This window comes from Lissotriton vulgaris, chromosome 2_1, assembly GCF_964263255.1.
Source record: "Lissotriton vulgaris chromosome 2_1, aLisVul1.2, whole genome shotgun sequence".
NCBI lineage: Eukaryota > Metazoa > Chordata > Amphibia > Caudata > Salamandridae > Lissotriton > Lissotriton vulgaris.
In genome coordinates, this window is record NC_141687.1 from 321,213,067 (window position 1) to 321,238,511 (window position 25,445).

Below are 25,445 nucleotides of genomic sequence, written 5' to 3' on the forward strand. Positions count from 1 at the left end.
ATAACTAGCATCTGCCTAACCCAAGTCTTATTCAATCATGCAACTTTAATTTGATGTCAGCACCTTCCATCCAAAATGAGTCATAACTTCACTTTTATTTAGTACTGGTAAAACACTCAACAACAGCCAACACTTACCGTCATCGTCATCCTCTTCACCAACGTTATTATTGTTATTGAAATTTCCATGGGCATCACTGATCCGGTTTACCCCTCCAAATCTGGAGAATGTGGCTTAAACAAAGAACAGACACACACCTTCATTTTCAAAATCAAAGAACAATTTTAAACTCAGCCAATATACTTTTAAGTTATAATCAATGAAAATGCACCAACAAAACTTCAGTTGTAGGAATTTTATGGTTACAATCCAAAACCTAAAAAAACATTCTTATACCCCCGTTATTCTAAGCTATGCAACCATATTTCTTTTGTTTACATTTTTTATAGAGCACGACACTCATTCCAAGGGTTATCACGGCACTAGGAGAGTTAAGAACCTGGAACGAAGATTATTAGATGCCAGAGACATCAGCAGGTGGAACCTGAGCGATAGATAGCAAGGCATACCTTCCCGCACAGACTTACGTATGGCCTTGCAGGATGCCCAGTAGCCCCTGTGTACAGAGTATGGCCGTCTGCTATGGTCTGAAACCTGGAAGCCTGTGTCCCTGTTTTAGGTGCATGCTTGTCAAATTCAAGAGCTGTGCCCATATTAGAAATAGTAAGGAACAAGTAAAAGAAAAGATGGTACACAGGGACTGGTAATAAGGTTTTACAGCTTAGTATATTCTCAGAAGAGATCCGGCATTTAAAAATGTGGAATGCAAGGAAACTAGCATAAAAGTTATTGTGAGCAATGTATTGCTCTATTACTTACCGGTAATCTTCATTACTCCGGGTCCCGTTGTCCTGGTCCCATTCATTAACATAGTGGAGATAACCATCTCCCGACAGAAAAAAAGAGCAGAGGCATGCTGGGACTCTAATACTGCCCCTCCCACTGGGAGTACATAAGCAGTATTTACCCAGCATCCCGTCTGTACAACCAAGCCCGGACAGGAAGACCGGCTCCCGGGAGGGAGGGAGGGGCGTATGAATGGGACGAGGACAACGGGACCCGGAGTAATGAAGATTAGCGGTAAGTGATAGAGCATTACCCCCAGGTCCCTTATGTCCTCGTCCCATTCATAACATAGTGGATAATACCAAAGCATAAACCCGGCCTTCCGAAACCACAAGCACACCCATGAAACCACACCAAATGCAGCAACCCAAGGGAGCACCGAGAAGGAGGGAAGGGGGACCGCAGGAAGCAACCGGCCAACAAGCCAGAACAGGACAGCAGGGCCAAAACAAGGACCGGAGACAATCAAGAAAAAAACAGAAGGCCAGGGCCACACCGAGGAGTCCGCCAACCAAAGAAACAGGAGACAGAACAACTAGGCCAAAAGGACACGGCCAAAGACGGACAAGCCCGCCTAGCCCAGACCCACCAGGACCCGGCACTCGCACAGACACCGAGCAAACCCGACCGCCCTGGAGAAGGCCAAAGAAAGAAGCCCAGCCAGGTAACAGGCCCAAGCCCCCAGACCAACAAGGAATGAGGCAGGCACAGGCCAAAAACTGGCCCATCCAACCAAGCAGAACGACCCGGCCAGTAGAGAGAACAGAGGAGGAAGCCAAGGAAACCCCGCAGAGGAGGCCAGGACTGGGGAAGAAAAGCCAGCATCACCGGGGCCACCAAACGACAACCATCAAGCAGCCAACACAGAGGGGGGCGCCCCAGCAAGAGCCCGGGAACAGAACAGGAGCCAGACCCCAACCAAACCAAAAAGGATAAGGAAGGAGACAAAGATCCAAACACAGAACCCCAAAAAGCCCCAGAGGGAAAAAGTCCGCCAACGGAACACGGAGGCCAAAAACCCAGAACAGGCAGAACAGAGGAAGCAACCCGGAACCGAAACGGAACCGCAACACAGAGACCAGACAACAACAAAAGCCAACAAGACGGAGGACCGTAAAGGCACCCAACACCCACGCGAAGCACTCAGCAAGGGCCGGAGCAATGGAAAGGCCCCAGGGCACACAGCACCCAGACCAGAAAAGCACCAGGACCCACCCAGCCAACTCCGAAGAGGAGCCAAGAGAGAGCAAAAACCAGTAAACAAACGAACCAGGAACCAGGAAGCCAGGACCGGATCCAAGCAACCCACCCCCCACTCAGGCAGGAGGACCCACAGACCCAACCAGCCCCAGAAAGAAGCCCATGCAGAGCCCATGGCAAAGGAAAGGGCATGGAGGTCGACAGAGACTCCCAGCATCCCACCGCAGAACCAGTCAGAAGGCCGGAAGAAAAACAAAACACTGGAAACCAACAAAACGGAAACCAAAGGAAGCAGAGAAGGCAGAGGGCCAAGCAGCAGCAGAGCCTGGACAACCTGCAGCCAGGAGGGAGGACAAGAGGAACCCCACAGAACCGCACCCCAGCCAAAGAGGGGGAGGGCACCAAAACAGACACACACTGGGAACAGATCCCGGAGAAGCAAGGGAAAAAAACAGGAGCGAGCCAGGGCACCAGAACCAGGAAGAACCAGGAACACCCAGCAAAACACGCCCCGAAGCCCAGCAAGACAAGGAGGCCCAGCCAGAGCTCACACCAAGCCAGCAGGAAGCCGGCAGACCAGGAGCAACAGGAGGCGACCTCGGACATGCCAACCCAGAAGCACTGAACACAAGGACCCCACACAGGACTGGACAAGGGAACCAGAGGCGAACCAAGCCCGCGAAGAGGGCCGTTGGCAGTAGCAGGCCCAGAAGGACCCACCAGTACACGGCCGGACACCAAGAGAACGCCCCGCCAGGACCCACAGAGAGAGCGCAGGCAAGGAAGCAAGCCTGAAAAAAAGGGCAACTAACAGACACCAAAAACCAGCAGAAGCTGGAAAACCCCAGCAGAGGGGGACCAAAATGCAAACCTCCACCGGAAACACACCCTGGGGGGGACGCAAAAGGAAAGGGAGCCGAGAAACCGACAGCCACAGGTACCTAAGGTGACCCAACCAGGAACAAACTAGGCCCAAACAAGCGGAACCACAGAGACAAGGCGAGAGCAAGCCCGACTGCGGAATCAGGAGGGGCGACCAGGACCCACCGAAAGAAGCAAAAGGCAAGCCCAGGATACAGAGCAGGGGCGCAACAGAAGCACGGGAACACAAGGCCACACCAAGGAAACCCAAGAAGCCACGAACAGCCAGAGCCAGGAGCAACCAAAGACAACAGCACCCAGCCAGGAAGAGGCAAGAAGCAGAAGACAGCACCCAGCCATCCCCCCACAAAGCAACAGAAGCATACACCGGGAACCCCAGGGAGGTGGAAGGAGAACACAAAGGCTGCAAAGGAGACAACAACAGATAAAGAAGCCTCTCAGCAAACGCCAACCCCAGAACCCCAGGGAGACTAGACCCCAGAAAAGAAGGGGACACCGAACTCCAACGGACAGAAGGAGCAACCCTGAAGAGAGGCCGCAGAAGCCAGGAAGCGGAGGTACCCAAAAGAGAGCCGAACCGCCAAACGGGGACCAGAAGAGAATCCACAACACAGCCAAGCAGGGTACACAAACCAGCCGAACTGGACGCCAGCAGAGGAACAGAGCCCGCAGCTCGGGCAATAACCCCTGGGAAGGGAGAGCCGACTCACACCGCAAATGCACCAACAACACTCCGAGGAGCAGGACAGCACAGGAACAACAGAAAAGCGGGCAGAACCCCGGTAGGACAAGGATCCCAAGAGGGGACAAGCACAAGCGAGCCGACAGCCAAGAGAGAACCACGCACCCTAGACACGCCAACCAGGTAGGTCACACACAGCAGAGGCAAAGCCGCAAAGAGCAACAAAGCCCACAGGCACCCCACGGAGCACAACACGGGAGCCCAGGAGGGAACGCGCCAAGGGGACAAGCCAGCACAGACCCGCTGCAAGCGGCAGCGGATGTACTGCGCCAGCCCTGGCAGCCTGAGGCAGCCCAAGAGCTGAAGGCAGCCGAAACAGAGAACCGGACTGGCGACCAGGCCCCCGCAGGAGAAACAAGACCAAAAAAAGACAGCACCCACAGGAAACCAAAACACCCGCAGTACTGCACACACCAGCACAGCAGCCCAACCACCCGGAACACCCAGGAGGCAGGAGCCAAGGACGAAGAACAGCCCAAACAGGGAAGAACCCCAGCCCCGCAGACCAACGCCCGAGGGCAGAAGCGAGGATACAGCGCAGCGGCAGAGAGGACAGGCAGCGAAAGCAGGAGGCCCCAGGAACAAACACCAGGAGACACGGCCACCCAACATGGCCACCCCGCCAAAACAAGAGCAGGCGGACCGGCACCCCCACAGAAAAGGAGGCGCCACCGCAGACACCATTGGGCACCCACCCCCCCGCTAACCTCCTGCCAGCAGGAGAGAGGGGGCCGGGAAGCAATCCAGAGGAGCAGAGGATCAGAAACACAGGAAGAAGGGTGACACAGCCGAGACACAAACCCCAGCCGCGCGGGCGACCACAGTAGCCGGGAGACTACCCCCTCTCTCAACACATGCAGAGGCACCAGGCAGAAGGAGAACCACATTGCATCAGGCACAAACCCCTGCAGCAGAAGAAGAAGGACTCAGACACTGAGCAGCCGAGCAGAATGCGGAGCAAGGGGCCACGGACCCCAACGCCACAGACGCAGTCCAGCAGCGCAGCACCAATAAAACAGCGTAGCCCACAGAGAAAGGTACAGGCTTCCAGCACTGCACCGCAGGAGCCGTCATTGAGGGCATGTATGTTAGCTACAGGCCTGAAATTTGTACCAGGGTGGGTACACCAGTGCCATGTAACCTCCCTTCATGATACCAGCCTCGGCCATAGTTGCAAGGGTCTCTGACACCACACTATACGAAGCGCTGTTGGAACCGGGGACGCACATCTGCAGATGTCAGAGCCACTGCTTACCAATCCCTGTTCTTTAGTACTTGCACGGGAACAGAAGATGCTAGCTTCCCGACTCCCACTTCCAATCAATCAGAGCCAGAATGCTATCATGACGCTAATCAATTAGAAAGGGGGAAGGGGGAAAATTGGATAAAATAATAAAGAACAATTGAAGAGACTGGTCCTGAACCTTCGGATTTCCTGTCAGGGTCTTCCGTCAGCTATCAATCCGCCTTCCGAAGATACCTAAGGAAACTAAGCATATACAACAATTATAAGTCTTACCCTATCTAACTACTCTGTCTCTTCCCTATTGTCTCTCAAGTGATTACCTACCCTAGGTCCTATAGTGACCTGCTTCTCTTCATGGAGTTTGATGTGTTTCTTTTCTTATTTGCTAGATGGTTGGCTTTTACATCTGGAAAATAGTTAACAAGATTAATTCCTAGCTTTTCCACCTACTCTATTTAAATGTGTCTTATTATTTGAGGAACCTACCAGACTCTATGCTGTGTGTTGCCTTAATATGGATTCTCTTTTTATATCTGATTGAATTCTGTATGTGTTTTCTTGTTCATCGTTAACTTCTTGCTTTTTCTTTTTAGATTCCCAAGTTGCTCAGCTGGAACTAGGTAAATCTTCTTCTTCAACATTTATTTATAAGTCTCTTATTTTTCCTGAATCTCTACTGTATTCTTACATCAAGCTTTTATTTCCTTTTCTTTCTAGGTGCTGAATTACTCTAACTTCGTGGTGAGTATTTCTTTTTTATGATTTCAACAAAATTTAAAAAACTCAATATTTTTTGTTCTGAGAAAAAAAAAACTCAATATTTATTACTTTTTGTTGACATGAATCTATTGCTTTCTTTTTTCTTTTCCTTTCTAGATGCGGATTAACTCTGACTTCTTGGTGAGTATATGTTTCCTTAGTATTCAACAAACTAGCGTTCGACAATTATCCCTTTCCGTTGTCATGTAACTATTAAACACATAGGGGCTCATTATGATTGCGGATTTTCCGCATCCTCGGGCCGGCGGAAGCCACCGCCGGCCCGGAGGATGCGGAAAATCCACAGCGGACCCACCAAAGACCCACCGCCACATTAGGATGGCTGGTGGGTCCTGGTTTCCGTCCGCAGCTTTTCCTCCGCGGTTGGCTTACAACCGCGGAGGAAAAGCACTAATCTGGTGACGGTGTCTCTCAGACACCGTCCGCCAGATTAGTATGTGCCTGCAAACATGCTTTTCCGCGGCGGCTTTTCCGCCATGGAAAAGCATGTGTAACTTCACTTGGGGGGCCCGTTGCGGGCCCCCTAGGTGAAGGGGGGTGGGGGTGCACATGGGGGGTATCTATGGTACCCCCCTGCATTTGTATGCAGAAAGCGGCAGGCACCGCGCGGTGCCTGCCTCTTTCTGCATGCAAATGCAATGCGTGCATTTTTAACATTGCCGCGGGTGCAGCACCCGCCGCAATGTTAAAAATAGAGGATGTGACCGCCACCCTGGCGGTCACATCCTAATCGCACAGGAGGGGACTCCGCAGCCCATGCGGATGTCCCCTCCTCCTCAATGATCGCGGACGGACGCAAGTCCGTCCGCGATCATAATCGGCCCCTAAGCTTGTCTTCCCTTGCTCTCTGTTGACAGGTCACTGGAATGTGTCGGCACACGAAGCTCCGTGTAGAAAGAAGCCCTGTCAAAAGCGTTTCCTGCTCACTCTGATACTGCTAACCCTCGGGAATTTCCAGGAACGAATTGCCTCAGGTTTCTATCTCTAAATAATACTTTTATATCCCTTACACCAAAATTCTACGGACGCTCGAAAAAGGTCTTACAGTCACGGGAATCACTTCAGTGAAGTGCGCACTTCCCCAGGTGCGCGAGCGTCACCTAAGCTCCCTGCTGACGACCGCTGATAACTAGACAGCTGACCCCAGCTCCCTGGCGGCCATCTTAAGGTTACGCAAATGCCACAGAGTTGACCAAGGAAGTGTTTTCCTCAGCTCTCTTTTCCAATTGGTACCGTGCACTTTTCTAAATTTTGGTTCTGGGTCATTTGGGATCCTGACAGTACCCCCCACCAAAGATGGTCCTCCCAACCTTAGCTTGGTGGGATACCGTTGGTGAAAAAGTTTGACTAGCCTAGGAGCATGGACATCTGAATCAAGTTCCCAAGACCACTCCTCTGGCCCATAGCCTTTCCAGTCGATCAGATAATACAATTTACCTCTCACAAGCTTCGAATCCAGGATTTCTTTGACCTCAAACTCCAAACCAGTTTCTAACTGAATCGGCTGTGGAATGGATTCTTTTCGTAGATTTGGTGCAGATTTTTTCAATAGAGAGACATGAAACACTGGGTGAATCTTGAATTTTGGTGGCAATGTCAATTTGTATGTTACAGGATTCACTTGCTCCGCTATGGGATAAGGGCCAATGAATCTTGGTTGAAATTTTCGATTGCCCTTTAATCTAAGATTCTTGGTATTCAACCAGACTTCATTCCCCACCTCCAGAGGAGGAGGTTCTTTTCTTTTTCTGTCCGCATACATCTTATACCTTTCCTTAGCCTGTTCTAGGTTCTTGGATGCAGAGTTATGAACTAAACTTAGGTGAGACACTAAATCCTTAACTGCAGGGACTGGGCTCTCAAAATCCTAAACTGAGGAATTAGGATGTCTCCCGTAATTCAAATAGAACGGAGAATACCCAGTGGACACATTCTTAGCATTGTTAAAAGCAAATTCTGCAGTCCACAGGTAGTCTGGCCATTCCCCGCTCTGTTTCAAAGAGAATAATCTTAGATATTGTTCCAGCTCCTGGTTCACAATTTCAGTTTGTCCATCCGTTTCCGGATGGAAACTAGTGGAATATCGTGTCTCTACTCCTAAACTCTTCATAAAGGCCCTCCAGAAATGGGAGACAAACTGGGTTCCTCGGTCAGGTATAATAACCTTAGGGATTCCATGCAATTTCACTACCTGTGTACTAAAGTAAGTAGCTAACTGTTTCGCTGTTGGAATTCCCTTTAAGGCCACAAAATGTGTCATTTTCGTGTATGCATCTACTACCACTAGGATTGTGTTGAACCCTTGACAAGATGGTAAATCAGTGATTAAATCTAGAGTCACAGTGTGCCAAGGAAAGGAAGGAACGGGTAGCGGCTGCAACAATCCCTTGGGAGCTTGCCGTTCTGATTTTCCCTGAGCGCATATCTCACAGGTTTTTACATAGTGTTCAATATCCCTAGTCATTTGTGGCCACCAATATTTTCGTTTTATTAGGTCCGCCGTCTTGAACTCTCCTTTATGTCCCGCTAACAGATGATCGTGACATTCACGCAAGGCTTACGTCTGCAATGCTGGAGTTGGCAAATACAATGCTCCTTCTTTGTAAGGCAAATCATTGAAAACTTCACTTCCTTTCTCTTGCTGAGCCCACTCCTGCATTTCTTTTGGAGGTAAGACCTGGACAACCTGCTCCTTGAAGCTCAGGGTATCGGTGGCACCAATTATCTTAGAGTCTGGTATGATTCTTGAATGTTTGTTTGATGCTTCTCCTCACCAGTTCCCATTCGTGATAAGGCATCTGCCTTTCCGTTTTGAGTTCCTGGCCTGTAAGTTATTACGAAATCATAGTCAGCAAAATACAGCGACCAACGAAGTTGTCGAGGAGTTAGAGTTCTGGCTGACTTCAAGAATTTTAACTTGCGATGGTCAGTATAGACTGTAACTACATGGTGAGCTCCCATGAGATAATGCCTCCATTCCTTGAAGGCATCCTTTATTGCCAACAGCTCCTTTTCCGTAATTGTGTAGTTGATTTCTGCAGGCGTTAATTTTCTCGAACGGTAGGCCACTGGGTGCAACCGGCCTGTTTCTTTGTTTCCTTGAGAAAGCACTCCTCCTACTGCAAGATCCGAAGCATCTGCTTCGACATAAAAAGGTTCCATTGGATCTGCGTGAAGAAGGATGGGTGCTGAGGTGAACTCACACTTCAAGGACTTAAAGGCTAACTCTGCTTCCTCGGACCATTCGAAACGTGCTCCTTTCTTTAATAGTCGAGTAAGAGGCAGAATTTGTCGAGAGACTTCACTGATGAACCTCCGATAGAAGTTGGCAAACCCGATGAACGCTTGCACCTCCTTGACACTGGTTGGTGACTTCCATTCAAGTACCGCCTGAATCTTACGTGTGTACATCTTGATTCCAGATGGTGAAATCATGAAACCCAAAAATTCCACTTGAGTGACACTGAAGGCGCACTTCTCCAACTTGACAAATATTGTATTCTCCTGAAGTTTCCGTAGAACCCCTCGAACCTGTTTCTGATGCTCCTGGGTATCAATTGAGTAGATTAGTATATCATCTACATACACAAGTGCGCATTGGTCGATGTATTCCCTAAGTACGTCATTGATGAAGTGTTGAAATGGTGCAGGAGCATTACATAACCCATAGGGCATCACCTGGTATTCAAATCACCCAAAACGAGTCCTGAAAGCCGTCTTCCACTCATCGCCCTCTCTTACTCGAATGAGTTGGTAAGCTCCTCTTAAATCCAACTTCGTGAATATCCTAGCCCCTTTTACCTGATCCAACAAGACTGAGATAAGTGGAAGCGGATATCGATTCTTCTAGGTTATTCTGTTTATGGCACGATAGTCTATGCACATCCTCAATTCACCCTCTTCCTTCTTGGGCACAAAAAATAGAGGCAAAGATACGGGGATTGAGAGGGGCGAATAAACCCGTTAGCCAAATACTTGTCGATATACTCCCTCAGATGCCGATGTTCCTTTTCTGTCAAGGCGTAAACCTGACTGCATGGCAGAGTAGCACCTGGTTCAAAATCTATTTTACAATCATAAACACGATGAGGTGGCAGTTGTTCGGCTTCCTGTTCATTGAATACGTCTTCAAAATCTTGATATTCCTGAGGTATTGACTGCGTGTTGATTACACACACTGTGGCTTCCGCTGAACATAAGGCATGGGCCGGATTCTCTTTATTCGCTTCTTCTTGACTTCCGAAACAATTCTCTCGACAATAGGTTGAATTCATTTCTATTGTCCTGTTACTCCAGTCAATTGTTGGATTGTGCTCAGTGAGCCAAGGAAGTCCTAATATGAGCTGAAACTGAGGAGCATCAATTAAATTGAAATTAATTACTTCCCTATGCCCATTGTCTCGAATTAACTCTACCTGTTCGGTGGGGCTTACAATGGGTCCTGAGGAGAGATTTGTACCGTCTATTGCCCTAGCTGGTTCACTTTTTGCCTTGGTGATTGCTTGTAACCCAAATCTTGCTGCGAATTTCAGGTCACAAAAATTGCCAGTGGCTCCCGAGTCAACCATCACTGCCAATCCTTTCATAGTTTCTTGGCGAAATTTGATAGTCATGGACAATATCAAGTGTGGCGAACAAGACTGTAATGTATTTGCCAAACGATGTTCCTGTGGAGGTTTTTCTTCACTTGCATCCACCTGTACAACTCTCTCTACAGGTGGTGCTGCAAGTTTTCCTTCGGCTTGAAGGAGCCTTTTGGTTTCTTTGGGCAGTTTCGCACAAAATGTCCACTTGAACCACAATACATACATAAATTACTGGTCAGCCTTTTTTCTTTTTCTTCCTTAGAAAGTGGAGCCCTGATAGCTCCTATTTGCATCGGCTCTGGTCCAGAGGATCCTTCCGAGCCTCTTCCCACATCAGTCTTTGCTCTATCAAACCGAGGAACTATACTTTTGTACTCTCCCTTTCTCTCCCCTCTTCGCTCTCCTTGATGGAAAATCAGCTCTAACACCAGATCAATTAGAGCGGATATTTCAGTAGGACGGTTCGGTATCTGTGCCAGCCCATCTTTCAATTCATCACGCAGACCACGGTAGAAGATTGCCGTTCTCTTACTTTCCGGCCAATCGGTTTCCATAATGAGTTTATTGAAATGGGCCAAATACGCCACCAGATCTCTGTTTCCTTGCTTAAGCTCCAACAACTTATTATCCACTGCTTGAGAGATTCGTCTTCGATCGAATATTCGTAGGAATACTTTTTTGAACTCGTCATAGTTTTGTAAGAGAGGATCATCACGTGACACTATCAGCATCGACCAGGCTGCCGCGTCTCCACTTAAGTACGATAAAATGAAGGCTACCTTAGATTACGCATCAGGGAAGATAGAAGGGCGGCACATAAAATGCAAGGAACATTGCGTGATAAATACTTGTGCTTTCTGTGGGTCCCCACTAAACCTTTTGGTTGCAGCCAAGGGTATAACAGGAGACAAGGAATGTATAACCTATGTTGTCAATTTATTTGTGTGTCCCCCAGAAGTGGAGGGACTCTCACTTCCTGCTGGGTACGGTTGTCTTATTCTCTGTGCTAGTTCTGCTGTCTCCTTTCTAGAATTCATAACTTCCTGTCTTAGACTTTGATTTTCTTCTTTAACCGCTACTAACTCTTTCTGTATTGCTTCCAAGACCACCCCCAGAGTCTGCAAACGTATTCCCTCAAACATTCTGTTCAGGTGCAAGTTTAATACGTGGGCACTTCACTCTGTCAGAGCCACTGCTTACCAATCACTGTTCTTTAATATTTAATACTTGCACGGGAACAGAAGATGCTAGCTTCCCGACTCCCACTTCCAATCAATCAGAGCAAGAATGATATCATGACGCTAATCATTTAGAAAGGGGGAAGGGGGAAAATTGGATAAAATAATAAAGAACAATTGAAGAGACTGGTCCTGGACTTTCGGATTTCCTGTCAGGGTCTTCCATCAGCTATCAATCAGCCTTCCGAAGATACCTAAGGAAACTAAGCATATACAACAATTGTAAGTTTTACCCTACTAACTACTCTATCTCTTCCCTATTGTCTCTCAAGTGATTACCTACCCTAGGTCCTATAGTGACCTGCTTCTCTTCTTGGAGTTGGATGTGTTTCTTTTCTTATTTGCTAGATGGTTGGCTTTTACATCTGGAAAATAGTTAACAAGATTAATTCATATCTTTTCCTCCTACTCTATTTAAATTTGTCTTATTAGTTGAGGAACCTACCAGACTCTATGCTGTGTGTTGCCTTAATATGGATTCTCTTTTTATATCTGATTGAATTCTGTATGTGTTTTCTTCTTCGTCGTTAACTTCTTGCTTTTTCTTTTTAGATTCCCAAGTTGCTCAGCTGGAACTAGGTAAATCTTCCTCTTCAACATTTATTTATAAGTCTCTTATTTTTCCTGAATCTCTACTGTATTCTTACATCAAGCTTTTATTTCCATTTCTTTCTAGGTGCTGAATTACTCTAACTTCGTGGTGAGTATTTCTTTCCTATGATTTGAACAAAATTAAAAAACTCGATATTTATTACTTTCTTTTGACATGAATCTATTGCTTTCTTTTTTCTTTTCCTTTCTAGATGCGGCTTAACTCTGACTTCTTGGTGAGTATATTTTTCCTTAGTATTCAACAAACTAGCGTTCGACAATTATCCCTTTCCATTGTCATGTAACTATTAAACACTTAGCTTGTCTTTTCTTGCTCTCTGTTGACAAGTCGCTGGAATGCGTCGGCACACGAGGCTCCGTGTAGAAAGAAGCCCCGTCAAAAGTGTTTCCTGCTCACTCTGATACTGCTAACCCTCGGGGAATTTCCAGGAACGAATTGCCTCAGGTTTCTATCTCTAAATAATACTTTTATATCCCTTACACCAAAATTCTACGGACGCTCGAAAAAGGTCTTACAGTCACGGGAATCACTTCAGTGAAGTGTACACTTCCCCAGGTGCTCCCTGCTGACGACCGCTGATAACTAGACAGCTGACCCCAGCTCCCTGGCGGCCTTCTTAAGGTTACGCAAATGCCACAGAGTTGACCAAGGAAGTGTTTTCCTCAGCTCTCTTTTCCAATTGGTACTGTGCACTTTTCTAAATTTCGGTTCTGGGTCATTTGGGATCCTGACAGCAGAGCACAATTCCCCCTGTGAGAGACGCAGGTTCCGTATGGGATGTAGCTCAGCAGAAGAGCGCATGCCTGGAAAGTATGAGGTCCCGGGTCCAAACCCCAGCATCCCAAGGAGCCGCTGCAGCCCATCCAAGAAACATCAGAAGGCCAACCTGAAAAGAAAACAGACAGGAAGCCGAAGCACAGAGCCACGACGCGTACAACGGTAAAAGGCAGTGTCGTTCAAGCAGGGAGACGAACTCGTGACACAGCCGAACACCACAACAGAACAGCAGACTGAACACAACTCAAGGAGGTACTCCGAAAGTTCAGGGAGAGCGCCAGAGCATAAGACCGCTATGCAGGACTTACCCGAGGCAGGAGCCGGACACCACCGGCAGCAAGGCCCCCACCCCAACAGCGGGAAGGCTCGGCACACAGGAGAGGCGGCATGACTCCCAATACGCCCAGCAACAGGAGACTAGCCCCCAACCCGGAAACAACTTCCAATGAGCTGCACCAGCCGCAAAGGGCCCGCAGGCCAAGCAGCACACCGGCCAATACCGTCATGACCCCCAGCAAGCCCGGCAGGTCGGGGGACAGACCAAGAAACCCCCCCCCCCGCCCACACAGCCAGGCAGCCGAGCGGGGGACGAAGAAAGGAACATCCCTCCAGCCCAGCAGAACAGTACAACATGCCCATTCTGTCGACAGACAGAAAAAAAGAACAGAAGGGATGCTGGGTAAGTACAGCTTATGTACTCCCGGTGGGAGGGGCAGTATTAGAGTCCCAGCATGCCTCTGCTCTTTTTTTCTGTCACAAGATGGTTATCTCCACTATGTTAATGAATGGGACTAGGACATAAGGGACCTGGGGGTAATGAGCAGTTTGCAGCAGCATTTAGACAAAAACAAAAAATAAGCTGCCCATATGCGCGCTCCAATGCTTCATCAATGGAATCAATATTTAATTATGAGGCACTGATATCTGTTGGAAATGGCTAAGTATTCAGATTGATAGAAATGTAGAAGTAATATATAACTACTCGGCGTCCCCAGAGGGAGCCAAACAATGACTAAAATAGATATTCCTAGAAAAATTACTTACATCTTAGTAGCGGACAATGTAACACTGTACGATAAAATGTGTGCTTGGATACACTGCACTCATTCCTAAGGCCACCCATAATCATTTGCAAATACAAATATAAATCTTTCTACTAAATTACCATTTCACTTTTCAGTTAAAAGTATAGTAATAAACTTTGAAAAGGGAAACTCTCTAAAATAAAGAAAAAGTGGCTATTCTAATTTCTTCCGGACAACCATGAAAGGTACTTTACAAAGGGCCAAAAAGATTGCATTTCGGAAAACTGCTGTTGACAAAGCAGAGGAAGTAGACAAGTAAAGGCAAAGCCAATAGGTCTGGCATTGGCTGCTGACCTGTGGATTTTCCAATTCATATTTTGGTTGTTGAATGTTTTGTTCACATGCACGTAATGTATAAATAAAGCATTCTTGAAAAGCTAAAATATATATATACATATATTTATGTAACGACACACATTGCACAGCAGTCTGTGGCACTAGGAGGGACAGCTTATTGTGTGGCTCTGCATATTATTCAAGCGAAGAATGGCGTCTTTTGCCGTCAGGTAAGGGAATGGCTGAAGTGAGCGACTAGGATGACCAACTGTCCGTAATTTTCACGGACTGACCGTGAATTTACTATAATGTCCATTGTCCGTGTAGGAAGTTTTCACTGACAGCATTTGTCCATAATTTCAGCCTTTGCGCTGAAGCCCAAATGTTCAGAAGTTGAGCTGGCTCAGCTGAAGCGGAATCGCGCAATAAACAGACCACGCAGTGTCAGCGTAAAAGGCCATTTTATTAGACCAGAACTGCGAATCTGTACATAACCATAAATCAACAATAACAGTAACAGCAAACCCCCACTCACACTTCCCCCCCCATTCGTTTCATTCACTCCGCTTCATCACCAAGCCCTAGAGGCTCCAAACACCTTTCTCTTGCCCGTCAATCACAGTCTTCCAGCCCCCAGTAGTTGCAACATTCCATTCACGCTTCTATCCGTCCTATGCAAACTCCCCCCCCAAGGGATGGGTGTGCCCGCTCTTGACCCCCTTGTCACTTCGAATCCTGCCTACAGCAGCTCTGGCCTAAACTGGCAACGCTATGGACTGACCCAACAAAAACCACCTCCAGCTGCCGGGTGGGTGGGTGGCCTTTTGGGCTCCCTCCCGATGGTGCCAGGCGCAGAAAAGAGGAAGTTCCCTTCCTCCCCCGCGCTTAAATACCCACCCCCTAACTCCTCCCCTTCCCCTACCTGGCCTATCCCCTGCGCGAAAGACCCCGGGGGAAGACTAGTCTGCGACTCTGCTTTCCCCGGGGCCCGGCATCGCGCAATAAACAGACCACGCAGTGTCAGCGTAAAAGGCCATTTTATTAGACCAGAACTGCGAATCTGTACATAACCATAAATCAACAATAACAGTAACAGCAAACCCCCACTCACACTCCCCCCCATTCGTTTCATTCACTCCGCTTCATCACCAAGCCCTAGAGGCTCCAAACACCTTTCTCTTGCCCGTCAATCACCGTCTTCCAGCCCCCAGTCGTTGCAACATTCCATTCACGCTTCTATCCGTCCTATGCAAACTCCCCCCCCAAGGGATGGGTGTGCCCGCTCTTGACCCCCTTGTCCCTTCGAATCCTGCCAACCAGTGAACCCCCTGTAGGGCGGTTCAGTGCCCCACCCCCTACAGGGATGCCCGTCCGACACCTTACCACTCACTCCCGGCGACACCAGATAGACTCGTTCCACAACTTGCTCACCACATCCCGCAACTCCATCATGTACCGCGCATTGCCCAGCCGAGACAAGTGCACTCCGTCCTCCCTAAAAGCTAACGGCTCCTCCAGTCGAATCCCAGGATGTGCAATGACCTTAACGTCCCTGTCCGCACAGTAGAGTCTCATCGCCCTATTAAGTTTCCTCCGGGCCTTCTCAATGGCCCCATGTTTCACAGCCCCTCTCCACACTTTTCTGGGAACCAGCTCCGTCCAGGCAATGCAGGCCCCCGCCATCCTTGATTTCAAAACTTCCAAGTCCCTTTGCATGAGTTGCAGCAACGCCAATCCAGACAGTTGCACCAGGTCGTTCTCCCCCAAGTGAATGATCAGCAAATCCGGGCACCCCCTCTGTGGGACCATCTTCGCGAGCCAGGGCAGTAGTGCCCCCCATCGCATACCACTCTTTCCCCACCATTTCATCTCGTGCAACTGTCCCTTCAGTCCCAGGTTACGGACGTAAACCTGCCGATCTGCATATTGAGAAGCCCAGTGCACGAAGGAGTGCCCAACGATCCAAGTCACCGTCCTACCGCCCGGGCCACCCACGCAACCTACGAAGAAAAAGATGTTAGAACAGGCAACAAAACAGTGCAACAACCAACAAACCTGCCTGGGACCAATCTACTTCCTCACATACCTCTCACAACAGCGCGACTTCCAACGCCCAATCCTCCTAATCCTGTCCCAGGACCAACCCAGGCGGGCCGCCGCAGTCGCAGCCCCAATGTGAAAGGAATGAGTGCCGAAACCAGTCCCATCCATCCCCAAACGCCCCAAAGCCATACGCAACACCGCCAACAGCTGGCCAGCCGTCACTCTCGCACCAGACGCATGGCAAAAAATCTCACCACAGCACTCCCCACCCGTCCCCAAGAATGACCTCCACTCCAGAACTGGGCAAATCGCCCCGCCAGACTCATTCAACCATACCCATTTGCCCCTGCCCATTTGATCCGTCTTCGAGCAACCCAGCCAAATCCCCAATCCCCCCACATCCACGCGCACCTCCTCAAACAACCTACCCGCCCCCCGTCTCGTGCCCAACAGCTCAGACACCCGGAAAGCCCCAAAAAACATCCACACCATGCATAAACGAAAAAGGCCCACCTCAACCGGGTCATAACAGCATTCCGGCAACACCCCAACCAGCCGAACCAACAAGTCAAACGTCACTGCCTCTCGCAGCCGACCCCCCCCAGCCCCCCTCTCCCGACCCCACCCCCGCAACATGCAAGCCAAAACCACATCTTTGGTGGGGTCAAAACCCAAGAACAAAACACAGTAGAAGGAAATTCCTGCCAACTTCCCAGAGATCGTAGCCGCAGTCAACCCCCGGTCCATGCAAGCCAACACGTAACCCCTCAGACCTTCCACCACAGCCGACTCCCCGCTCACGACACCATCCACTGTCCAGCCCATGAAAGTACTAAATTCAGACCATGCCAGACGATAAGTCCTCCTCGTGGTCGGAGCCAACGAACCCTCCACCAGACCAATCATCCTCATTCCCCCAAGGCCCAGATGCCGGCCGGCAGCTCGGTCTTCCAGGCGTCCGCTCCCGGCGCCAGGTGTCGGAACCGCTGCCACTGCGAACGAGACAAAGCATCCGCAATGTCATTATTCGCCCCAGGGACATGCTTAGCCCGAAACACCACATTCAGCTGCAGGCACGCCAACATGAACCTACGCAACAGCCGCAGCACTCGCAGGTCCCTCGCCCTCTGATGATTGACCAGTTCCACCACCGTCATATTGTCGACGTGAAAGAGCACAGACCTATTACGAAATTCCTCCCCCTAAACCACCAGTGCCACCAGCAAAGGGAAAAACTCCAAAAAGGCAATGCTCCTGCCTTGCTTGATCCAGGAGGCCGGCCAGCTCTCCGCACACCACCTTCCATCCCAGAAAACACCAAACCCCGCTGACCCTGCTGCGTCAGAGTAAATTTGGCATTGCCAGACCGCCCTGTCTTCGTCAAAATCCAAGGACACCCCATTGAAATCCTGCAAGAAGGTAATCCATGTCCTCAAGTCCGTCCTCACCCCCAAAGAAATCCTCACTCTGTGATGCGGAAGCACTGCCCCCGACATGGCCATGCCGAGCCGCCTGCAGAACGTCCGCCCTGCCGGCACCACCCTGCACGCAAAGTTAAGGAATCCCAGAAGCCTCTGCACCGCCCGCAAAGGGATCCGCCGTTCCCCCACAGCCCACTCCAGACATGCAAGAATCTCCTTCACCTTGTTCGCAGGCAGGCGCGCCAACCACTGCACCGAGTCCAGTGCAATCCCCAGGAATGTGAGGCAACAGCTGGGACCAGCCATCTTCTCGGGTGCCAAAGGCACCCCAAACTGCAAGGCCAAAGCCTGGAACCGCGACAGGGCCCTGCCGCAATCCCCGGACTCCGACCTCCCCAGGAAGAGGAAATCGTCCAAGTAGTGGGTGACTTCACGGCACCCACTGACCCGTACCATGACCCACTGCAAAAAAGTGCTGAAAAGCTCAAACAGAGCACAGGAGATGGCACACCCCATGGGCAAAACCTTGTCCACGTAGATGGCACCCCCAAACTGCATACCCAAAAGCGAAAAATCCGCCGGGTGAATAGGCAGGAGACGGAAAGCCGACTTAATGTCACACTTCGCCAACTCCGCACCCGGCCCACAAGCCCTCACCAGGCGGACCGCATCGTCCACCGACGCATACAGCACTCTCGATTCTTCTTCTGCAATGAAGTCATTCACCGATGGACCCTCCGGCCATGACAAATGGTAATTCATTCTGAACTCCCCTTCCTCCTTCTTCGGCACCACCCCCCAACGGAGAAATGATCAGGTCCGGCAATGGCCAGTCAGTAAACGGGCCAACCACTCTCCCCTCCGCCACCTCCTTTTCCAACTTTGCTGCGACCACCCCCGGCAACTCTTTCGCGGACCTCAAGTTCTCAGCCCAACGACGCTCCCTGGGACCCTGGTAGCCCACCCGAAAGCCCTCAGTGAACCCCCAGAAGAGCCGCGCCGCGGCCTCGCGATCCGGATAGCACGCGAGCCACGGGGCCATCGCCTCCACCCTAACCGGTGTATGCGCCCTTCGGACCAGGCTGGCCCCGCCCCCTCGCGTTCTTCCATTGCTCGGAGGGGGTGGTGAGCGTGAGGCACTGTGTAAGGGCGTGTTTGCCGCCGCACTTCGAGCACTCGTGTTTGAACTTACAAGGGTACCTGGAGCAGTACCCCCGATTGTAGCTCCAACACGACAAGTGGGACCCAAGAGGCATCGCCAGCCCCATATAAGGCATCTTCTTAGGCACCTTCACCCCCTTTTCTTCTTTGCCATCACCTTTGTCCGTCTGCACCCCCAAAGTGACCGACTTACCATCCACCTTCTTACCATCCGCAGGTGGACCGCCGGATGGCTTCTCCCCCTCCCGCACAGAACCGTCCCCCACACCCACAGACCGGCAGGTGCGTTTCCGGCCTTCCCCCCCCCCGAGGAGCGTCATCCCAAGCTGCTCACCAGGCTCCCTCACCTGTGAGTGCCGGCGTCCGCTCCCGGGGCCTTCCTCTGGACTCTGTCCCCCGGACCGCCAACGATCCGGCCTTCTTCCTCGTCCCAGCCTCGACCCGCAACACACCAAGGTCGTTGTCTCCCGCTGCGCCGCCTATGCCTTCCAGGTCATCCCGCACCTCCCCTTCTTCCAACTCCTCACTCTCAGCACTGTAATCCAGCTCAAGCACCGGTTCCAGATCAACACCCTCGCTGACCACCTCATTCACCGCACGTTTCACACCTTTCTGCACACTCCCTCGTCCACGCATTCCAGAAACGCCACGTGCTGAAGTTGCCCGATCCCTCGGTGGAGGGACAGCCGCCGCGGACTGCCCTACTGCTTCCGGCCTGCGTCTCGGAGCCGTGTTGCGCCCCCGGGCTCTGCCGACAACCGCCGACTTGGATCCCCTCCCTCCCCTCAGGTCGCTCGAACCTGAGCGGGCCCGGCACCATCGGGCCTCAAAGCCGTCCCGGCCGTTCCTACTCCGGCCGCACCCCCCGGAGGGGGGGCGGCCTGCCCTGCCTTCTTCGCCTTAGCCCTCCTGGCCTCATCCTCCTGCCTCTCCGCCTCCCGCTCCTCCTCAGAGGTGGGGGTGGGTGGACCCTCAATCTCATGGCCCCAAACCGCACCCACCCTGGCGCGCGTCGCCTCTGCCCACCTGACCTCCTGGATCTGCTCCAAAATCCGCTCCCCGCGGGACCTCTCCTCCCAAGAAACGGAACCCCAGATCTGAGGGGGGGGGGCGGGCAGTAGCCAAAGAAATCACCCCCCTGGGGAAAGAAACCCACCTGCCGGAAACCTTGCACCCATCCAGGCCCGCCAATGGGGACCAGAGCGGGGGACCCGCTCCGGCCCGCCAAAACCCCGGCCGCCACCGGCCCCAAAACGGCCGGGGTGCCCGCCCTGGAACCCCTGGACAAGTCAATGGGGGTCTCCTCCACTAGCTCCCTCGCCTCCCGCAATACCACCCCAGGCCCGTCCCCCCGAAAAGCATCACTGGCAAGGTGGCCGACAGGCCTGTGGGCCCCACACCACCCGGGGACCCAACCAGGACCAGAGCAGGCCCAACAGGGGCACCCGCCTGCCCCTCCCCCTGCAAGGCGCCGGCCGGCACCAGCAGGGGACCTTGGGGCGGAAGTGCGTAAGGCGCGGCCCTCGCGGCCGATCCCGAGGCCCCAGGCAGAAACTCAAGCGGAGGGAAAGCCCGCGTGGAGGTGCTCCTGCGCATCCCGCCCCTCGCCGGATCTTTGGAAACACCGTCCCCCCTCCTGACCTCAGACCCCCCTACAGTGTCCAGCTCGTCCTCCTGGCAGGCGAACACTGCCGCCTTGACCCCGGCCGAGGCAGCACGTGTGCCCCTGGTGGCCCCCACCCACGCCTGTTCCATGACCCCCGGCCTAATAAGGTCATCCCGGCCGGCCCTCACAAGCAACAGCAAGGCCTCACGGACCTGTTCCGCAGACACACCAGACATCGTACCCAGAAAAAACCGCCTACAAAGCGACAAGATGAAACTCAGCTGCCGTAAAACAGCTCCGAGCGAAATCCAACCAAAATTAGCACTAGGCCTCACAGAAACTAGTCCTAACTAGCTCCTTTTGAGCTCCCTCCCGATGGTGCCAGGCGCAGAAAAGAGGAAGTTCCCTTCCTCCCCCGCGCTTAAATACCCACCCCCTAACTCCTCCCCTTCCCCTACCTGGCCTATCCCCTGCGCGACAGACCCCGGGGGAAGACTAGTCTGCGACTCTGCTTTCCCCGGGGCCCGGCAGGGAGAGGGTCTCCTGTGAGGTGATTCAGAGGGAGGGACAGCCAGGCGGCTTTCCTGGGGCGTTTTCTTTAAAGAAATGTAAATGCGGGCAAGTGGTTAATCTGCTTGTGTAAAGGCTGCTTGAAAGTGAAATGGGTGTTAATTGCAAGAGTTCATGTTAAGTTGCGTGAAGTGAAAAATTTCTTCTTTACTTACTGCAAATGCAGGAGCTCATCTCAAAATGTTTGCTATGTTGGCTAGGTCACTGCCCATGCACCCCCTTCATTCATCTCTCTGACTTGCTTCTTGTGGCTTTCTTGTCCTACTTTAAATAAGGCAAAGCAGTGATATGTTCTGTATAGTGTCGGGCCTCAGGCCCACATGATGGCAAGGACGCACACAGACACCAGGGGGTTTGGCACAGTAAAACTGGCTACGAGCACGTGCACTCGGGCCCTTTTTCACTCTTGACACCCGTGATGGATGGGTCTGTGGGTGTAGTGTGTCCAGCCCTCCAGGGAGTGGCTGGAAGTCCAACTTCCTGCAGAACACTAGAGCGTGTCCCGCGGGACATTACATTGTGAACGTGAATGTAAGAAGGCATGCTATCTCACAGATGTTTTATACTGAAGCAAGCAACAACAACAAAAGCTCCATTGTTAAGCAAGTAACAAGGATAACAGATTAGGACACATACTAGTGTGACCAAAATGTTAAAGTGAAAAAACTGAACATTTCACGAAAATAGTATAAGGACTACAGTTTTATTTCAAGCGAGCGCACAGAATGACAGCGCTCCTCAGCAGAGAATTACAGAATAGGCAGCTAGAACATACATAATATCCAGTTTTTTAAACCCAGAAGCTTTGCCTGTTAATTAGATTGCTTTCTTGAAACAACTGCGAAATATCCCTGCTCTGTAAAACATAAAAAGCACCTCCCGCAGTTTTCACCCGCCTACTCTCTAAAAACCGGGACAGGAGTTAAATTTCCTGAAATTTGCCCGGACAAAAGGTGATTTTGAAACATCTGAGATGCTATCGGTTACCAAGGGGCTACAGTTTTATTTCAAGCGAGCGCACAGAATGACAGCGCTCCTCAGCAGAGAATTACAGAATAGGTAGCTAGAACATACATAAAATACATTTTTTAAACCCAGAAGCTTGCCTGTTAATTAGATTGCTTTCTTGAAACAACTTCCAACGATCCCTGCTCTGTAAAACATAAAAAACACCTCCCACAGTTTTCACCCGCCTACTCTCTAAAAAACGGGACAGGAGTTAAATTTCCTGAAATTTGCCCGGACAAAAGGTGATTTTGAAACATCTGAGATGCTATCGGTTTACCAAGGGCTGCTTTCTTTACATATTTAGGGGCATATTATCAAGGGGGTTTATCTCCGCTTTTTTGGCTTTAAAAGCCAAGAAAGCGGAGATAAAATTATCTCCCTATTACCTAGCTGTCGCTAACACCGGTTAGCGACAGCTAGTAGGAGATAGCGACCATCTTGGGACCCACTTTGCATTTCAGTGATATTTATCACTAATGACATGCAAAGTGGGCGTGCCAAGATGTTAGCGACTGGAAACAGTCGCTAATATCGCTATCTCCTATTACCAACTTTTGGAGATATTCGCGCTTAGCGTGAATATCTCCAAAAGCTAACACCTGCCCTGAGCAGTTCTTATCCATGTTATCCAATGGGAGGTGGATAACATGGCTAAGAGCATTAGCTCGGTACTGCATGAATATCGCTGATTTTTCAGCGATATTCATGCATTTAGGCCGATTTTTATCGCTTAGGAGATATACCTTGATAATAGCAAGGTTCCTAGGTGATAAAAATCGCCGCAGCTCTGCGATAAAAAAATCACCGCTAAACCAACATAGCGATAATTATCGCTAGTTGTTGGTAATATCCCCCCCAGTTCTGCATCTAAAAGGTAATACAGAAAATGTTTTACCATCAAGTGCCATTTCTCTACCTGATGATCGAACATATTTCTTTTACCCCTAGCTGCATATCCATTATATAGTTTGCGTGCCATTTCACAAATTGAATGTAAAACCACTACAAACACTTTGCAATATTCTTTCCTAAGTTGTCCTATCACTGAAAGTTACAGCAAATCTCACTGGCCAAAATAGTTTCAAGATTAAGGTAGTATAGAAGAGTGGTATCTCCGCAATTAGGATGAAAGAGAGCAAACAAAAGGTCTTGATTTACTGGGTAATGTAGGTGGAATTCCTGGGGAAATGGTGCAAGGTCAGTTGTACAAAGATGTTTGTAAATGTTTAATTGCAAAACATTAAGGAGGATACTTTTATCAATCATTTTATTTTGTGTAACCGCCGTGCCTAAGAGGTGCTAGCTTTGCCATTACCTCGAGCTTCAACATTCTTAAAGCATTTCCACTGCATTCCCATGACAATCCCATAAATGACAAAATATGTACACCGTTGTTGGAATTCATGAAAGGTGGGTTATTTTGACTGAACAATGTTAATGTTTAAAGTAGAGCTGGCTTCAAGGCTCCAACTTTTTAGTAAGAGCTATTAAAGCAAAAGCAGAGTTCTGGGGACTGTAAATGTGGATATCATCTGCCCTGCTATTGGGCTGCACACGTGAAGACAGGCTGGTGTGTCTGCTCAGGACTATGAACTGTAAACAAAATATCAGACTGGACAACCCAGTGCAGTAACCATATAAATAGATTAAGATCATATGAAATACCACAAAAAGACTTGCACAGTTGCTCAAAGTTGTTCGCTTACCGAAAAATGTGAAGTGCACGGTTTCTCAACCATATATAAACTTATTTTGACTCGTACTCATGTTGGTTGTATAGTTACTTACTTGTATACTATTGCACGACCTCCTCTGATCTGTTTATAAAACGTACCTTTTGGTACAGAATATTGTCCTGAATTTTGACCTTTTGTCCTGAATTTTTGCTCTGAATTTCGACCCTTTGTCCTGAATTTTTAGACTCACCATCCTGAATTTGCACCTATGCCAGCGTAGCTGACTTGTGCCCCATGTGGTGTGCTGTGGTGGGCGAAGGCAACATGTAAAGGACACTACAAGAGCCCAATGGATGAACAGAGCTGGCTGAAAGCCTCGGCCAGTAAATATGTACAGAATTAAATTAAAAACAAAATGTCTTGGCTAACGCCAATCCCAAAGCAGGAAAATGTAAAGGACCAAAGTATTTTTCTTTTTTTTTTCCTCTTCATCATAAGGAGTCTTTAAAGTGGTTGGATACTTCATTGTCATTTGAATAAGAAATAGACACCGCTAATGGCTAAGGCCAATACATTGGTGCTAAAAGGAGGTTGTATGGTAACAATTTACTAATATGCACTAGACTGCTAGTTACTTGATTCACATTTATTCTTTCAAGGAGCTATTTTAAATGGATATTGGGTAAAGTAAAATACAAAAGTGCATGCTCCAGAAGGCAGAGATAAAGATTATCTATAAAATGGCGTGTCACTTTGGTTTAATAGAGATGCAGAGAAACGAGTAGTTACCAGGGTAGTCTTTTTCATTCAGTTACATTAAAGTCTTTTTCATTTGGCGTGTTTTTTGTAATGTGTCTTACCTTTCGGTTACATCAGAGGTCTTGATCGCTATCTCGAGTGTGCAACCAGCAGAAATAGTGATGGACGGGGTGAAAGCATGGATCACAGTGGGTGTGTTTCTCAACAGGTGATCTGCTATCATAGGCTTTGACCGACCATCAGGTTGGTGAGAGTGAATATGAATAGTTCAGTTTTCTGAAACACATTTAAGTGTGGTTCAAATTTCCAGAAGAGGGGCTCCTAGGGATCTGTCTTAGTATTTTATTTGTTTGAATGAAGGTAGCTGAATCAAGTTGGCAAATGATGAGCAGAGAATTCTCACTAGTATGGTCCTTTAACCAGGAAGACTCTGTGAAGGCTGGAGAAACCTTGAATGTATCCGGACTTCAACCAGTAGCCCGTGAAGAGCGTTCACAGCAGGCTTGATACGGTCTCTTTCCAGACCGTGGCAATGTATATTTTGGAAGGGCGGTACAATGGAGTTATGACAGTCCAAACGGACAGGACAAGCGCTTTGTTCAACTCTACACTATAGTCAGATTTCAGCAACAGGAGGATTTTAGGAAGTAGGAAGCGTTGGAGATTGATCCATTTGACACATGTGTTGGCTTGTTTAGGAGTATCCCCAGGTGTCTACTTTAAGAATGACACATGAATTCATATGACTTTTAACTGACAAAATCATATGTGACACGTTATGAGTGTCTGGGCGGATTGTTAAATGATTAAACTCCTACTAGTAGTTCCACAAACATATATTCATATTTTTGACTACACAAGTTTATTGAA

The 25,445-nt window shown here is 49.6% G+C and overlaps 1 protein-coding gene across 1 annotated transcript in view; it reads right to left on the reverse strand.

Annotated features, from left to right (window-relative positions):
* ITGAE (integrin subunit alpha E) overlaps nucleotides 1-25,445 on the reverse strand; it is a 771,961-nt gene that overhangs the window by 619,186 nt on the left and 127,330 nt on the right. The window contains exon 7 of the mRNA XM_086955032.1: nucleotides 138-233. Coding sequence (XP_086811158.1) covers nucleotides 138-233 — 96 coding nt within the window. The remainder of the gene's footprint in view (nucleotides 1-137; nucleotides 234-25,445) is intronic.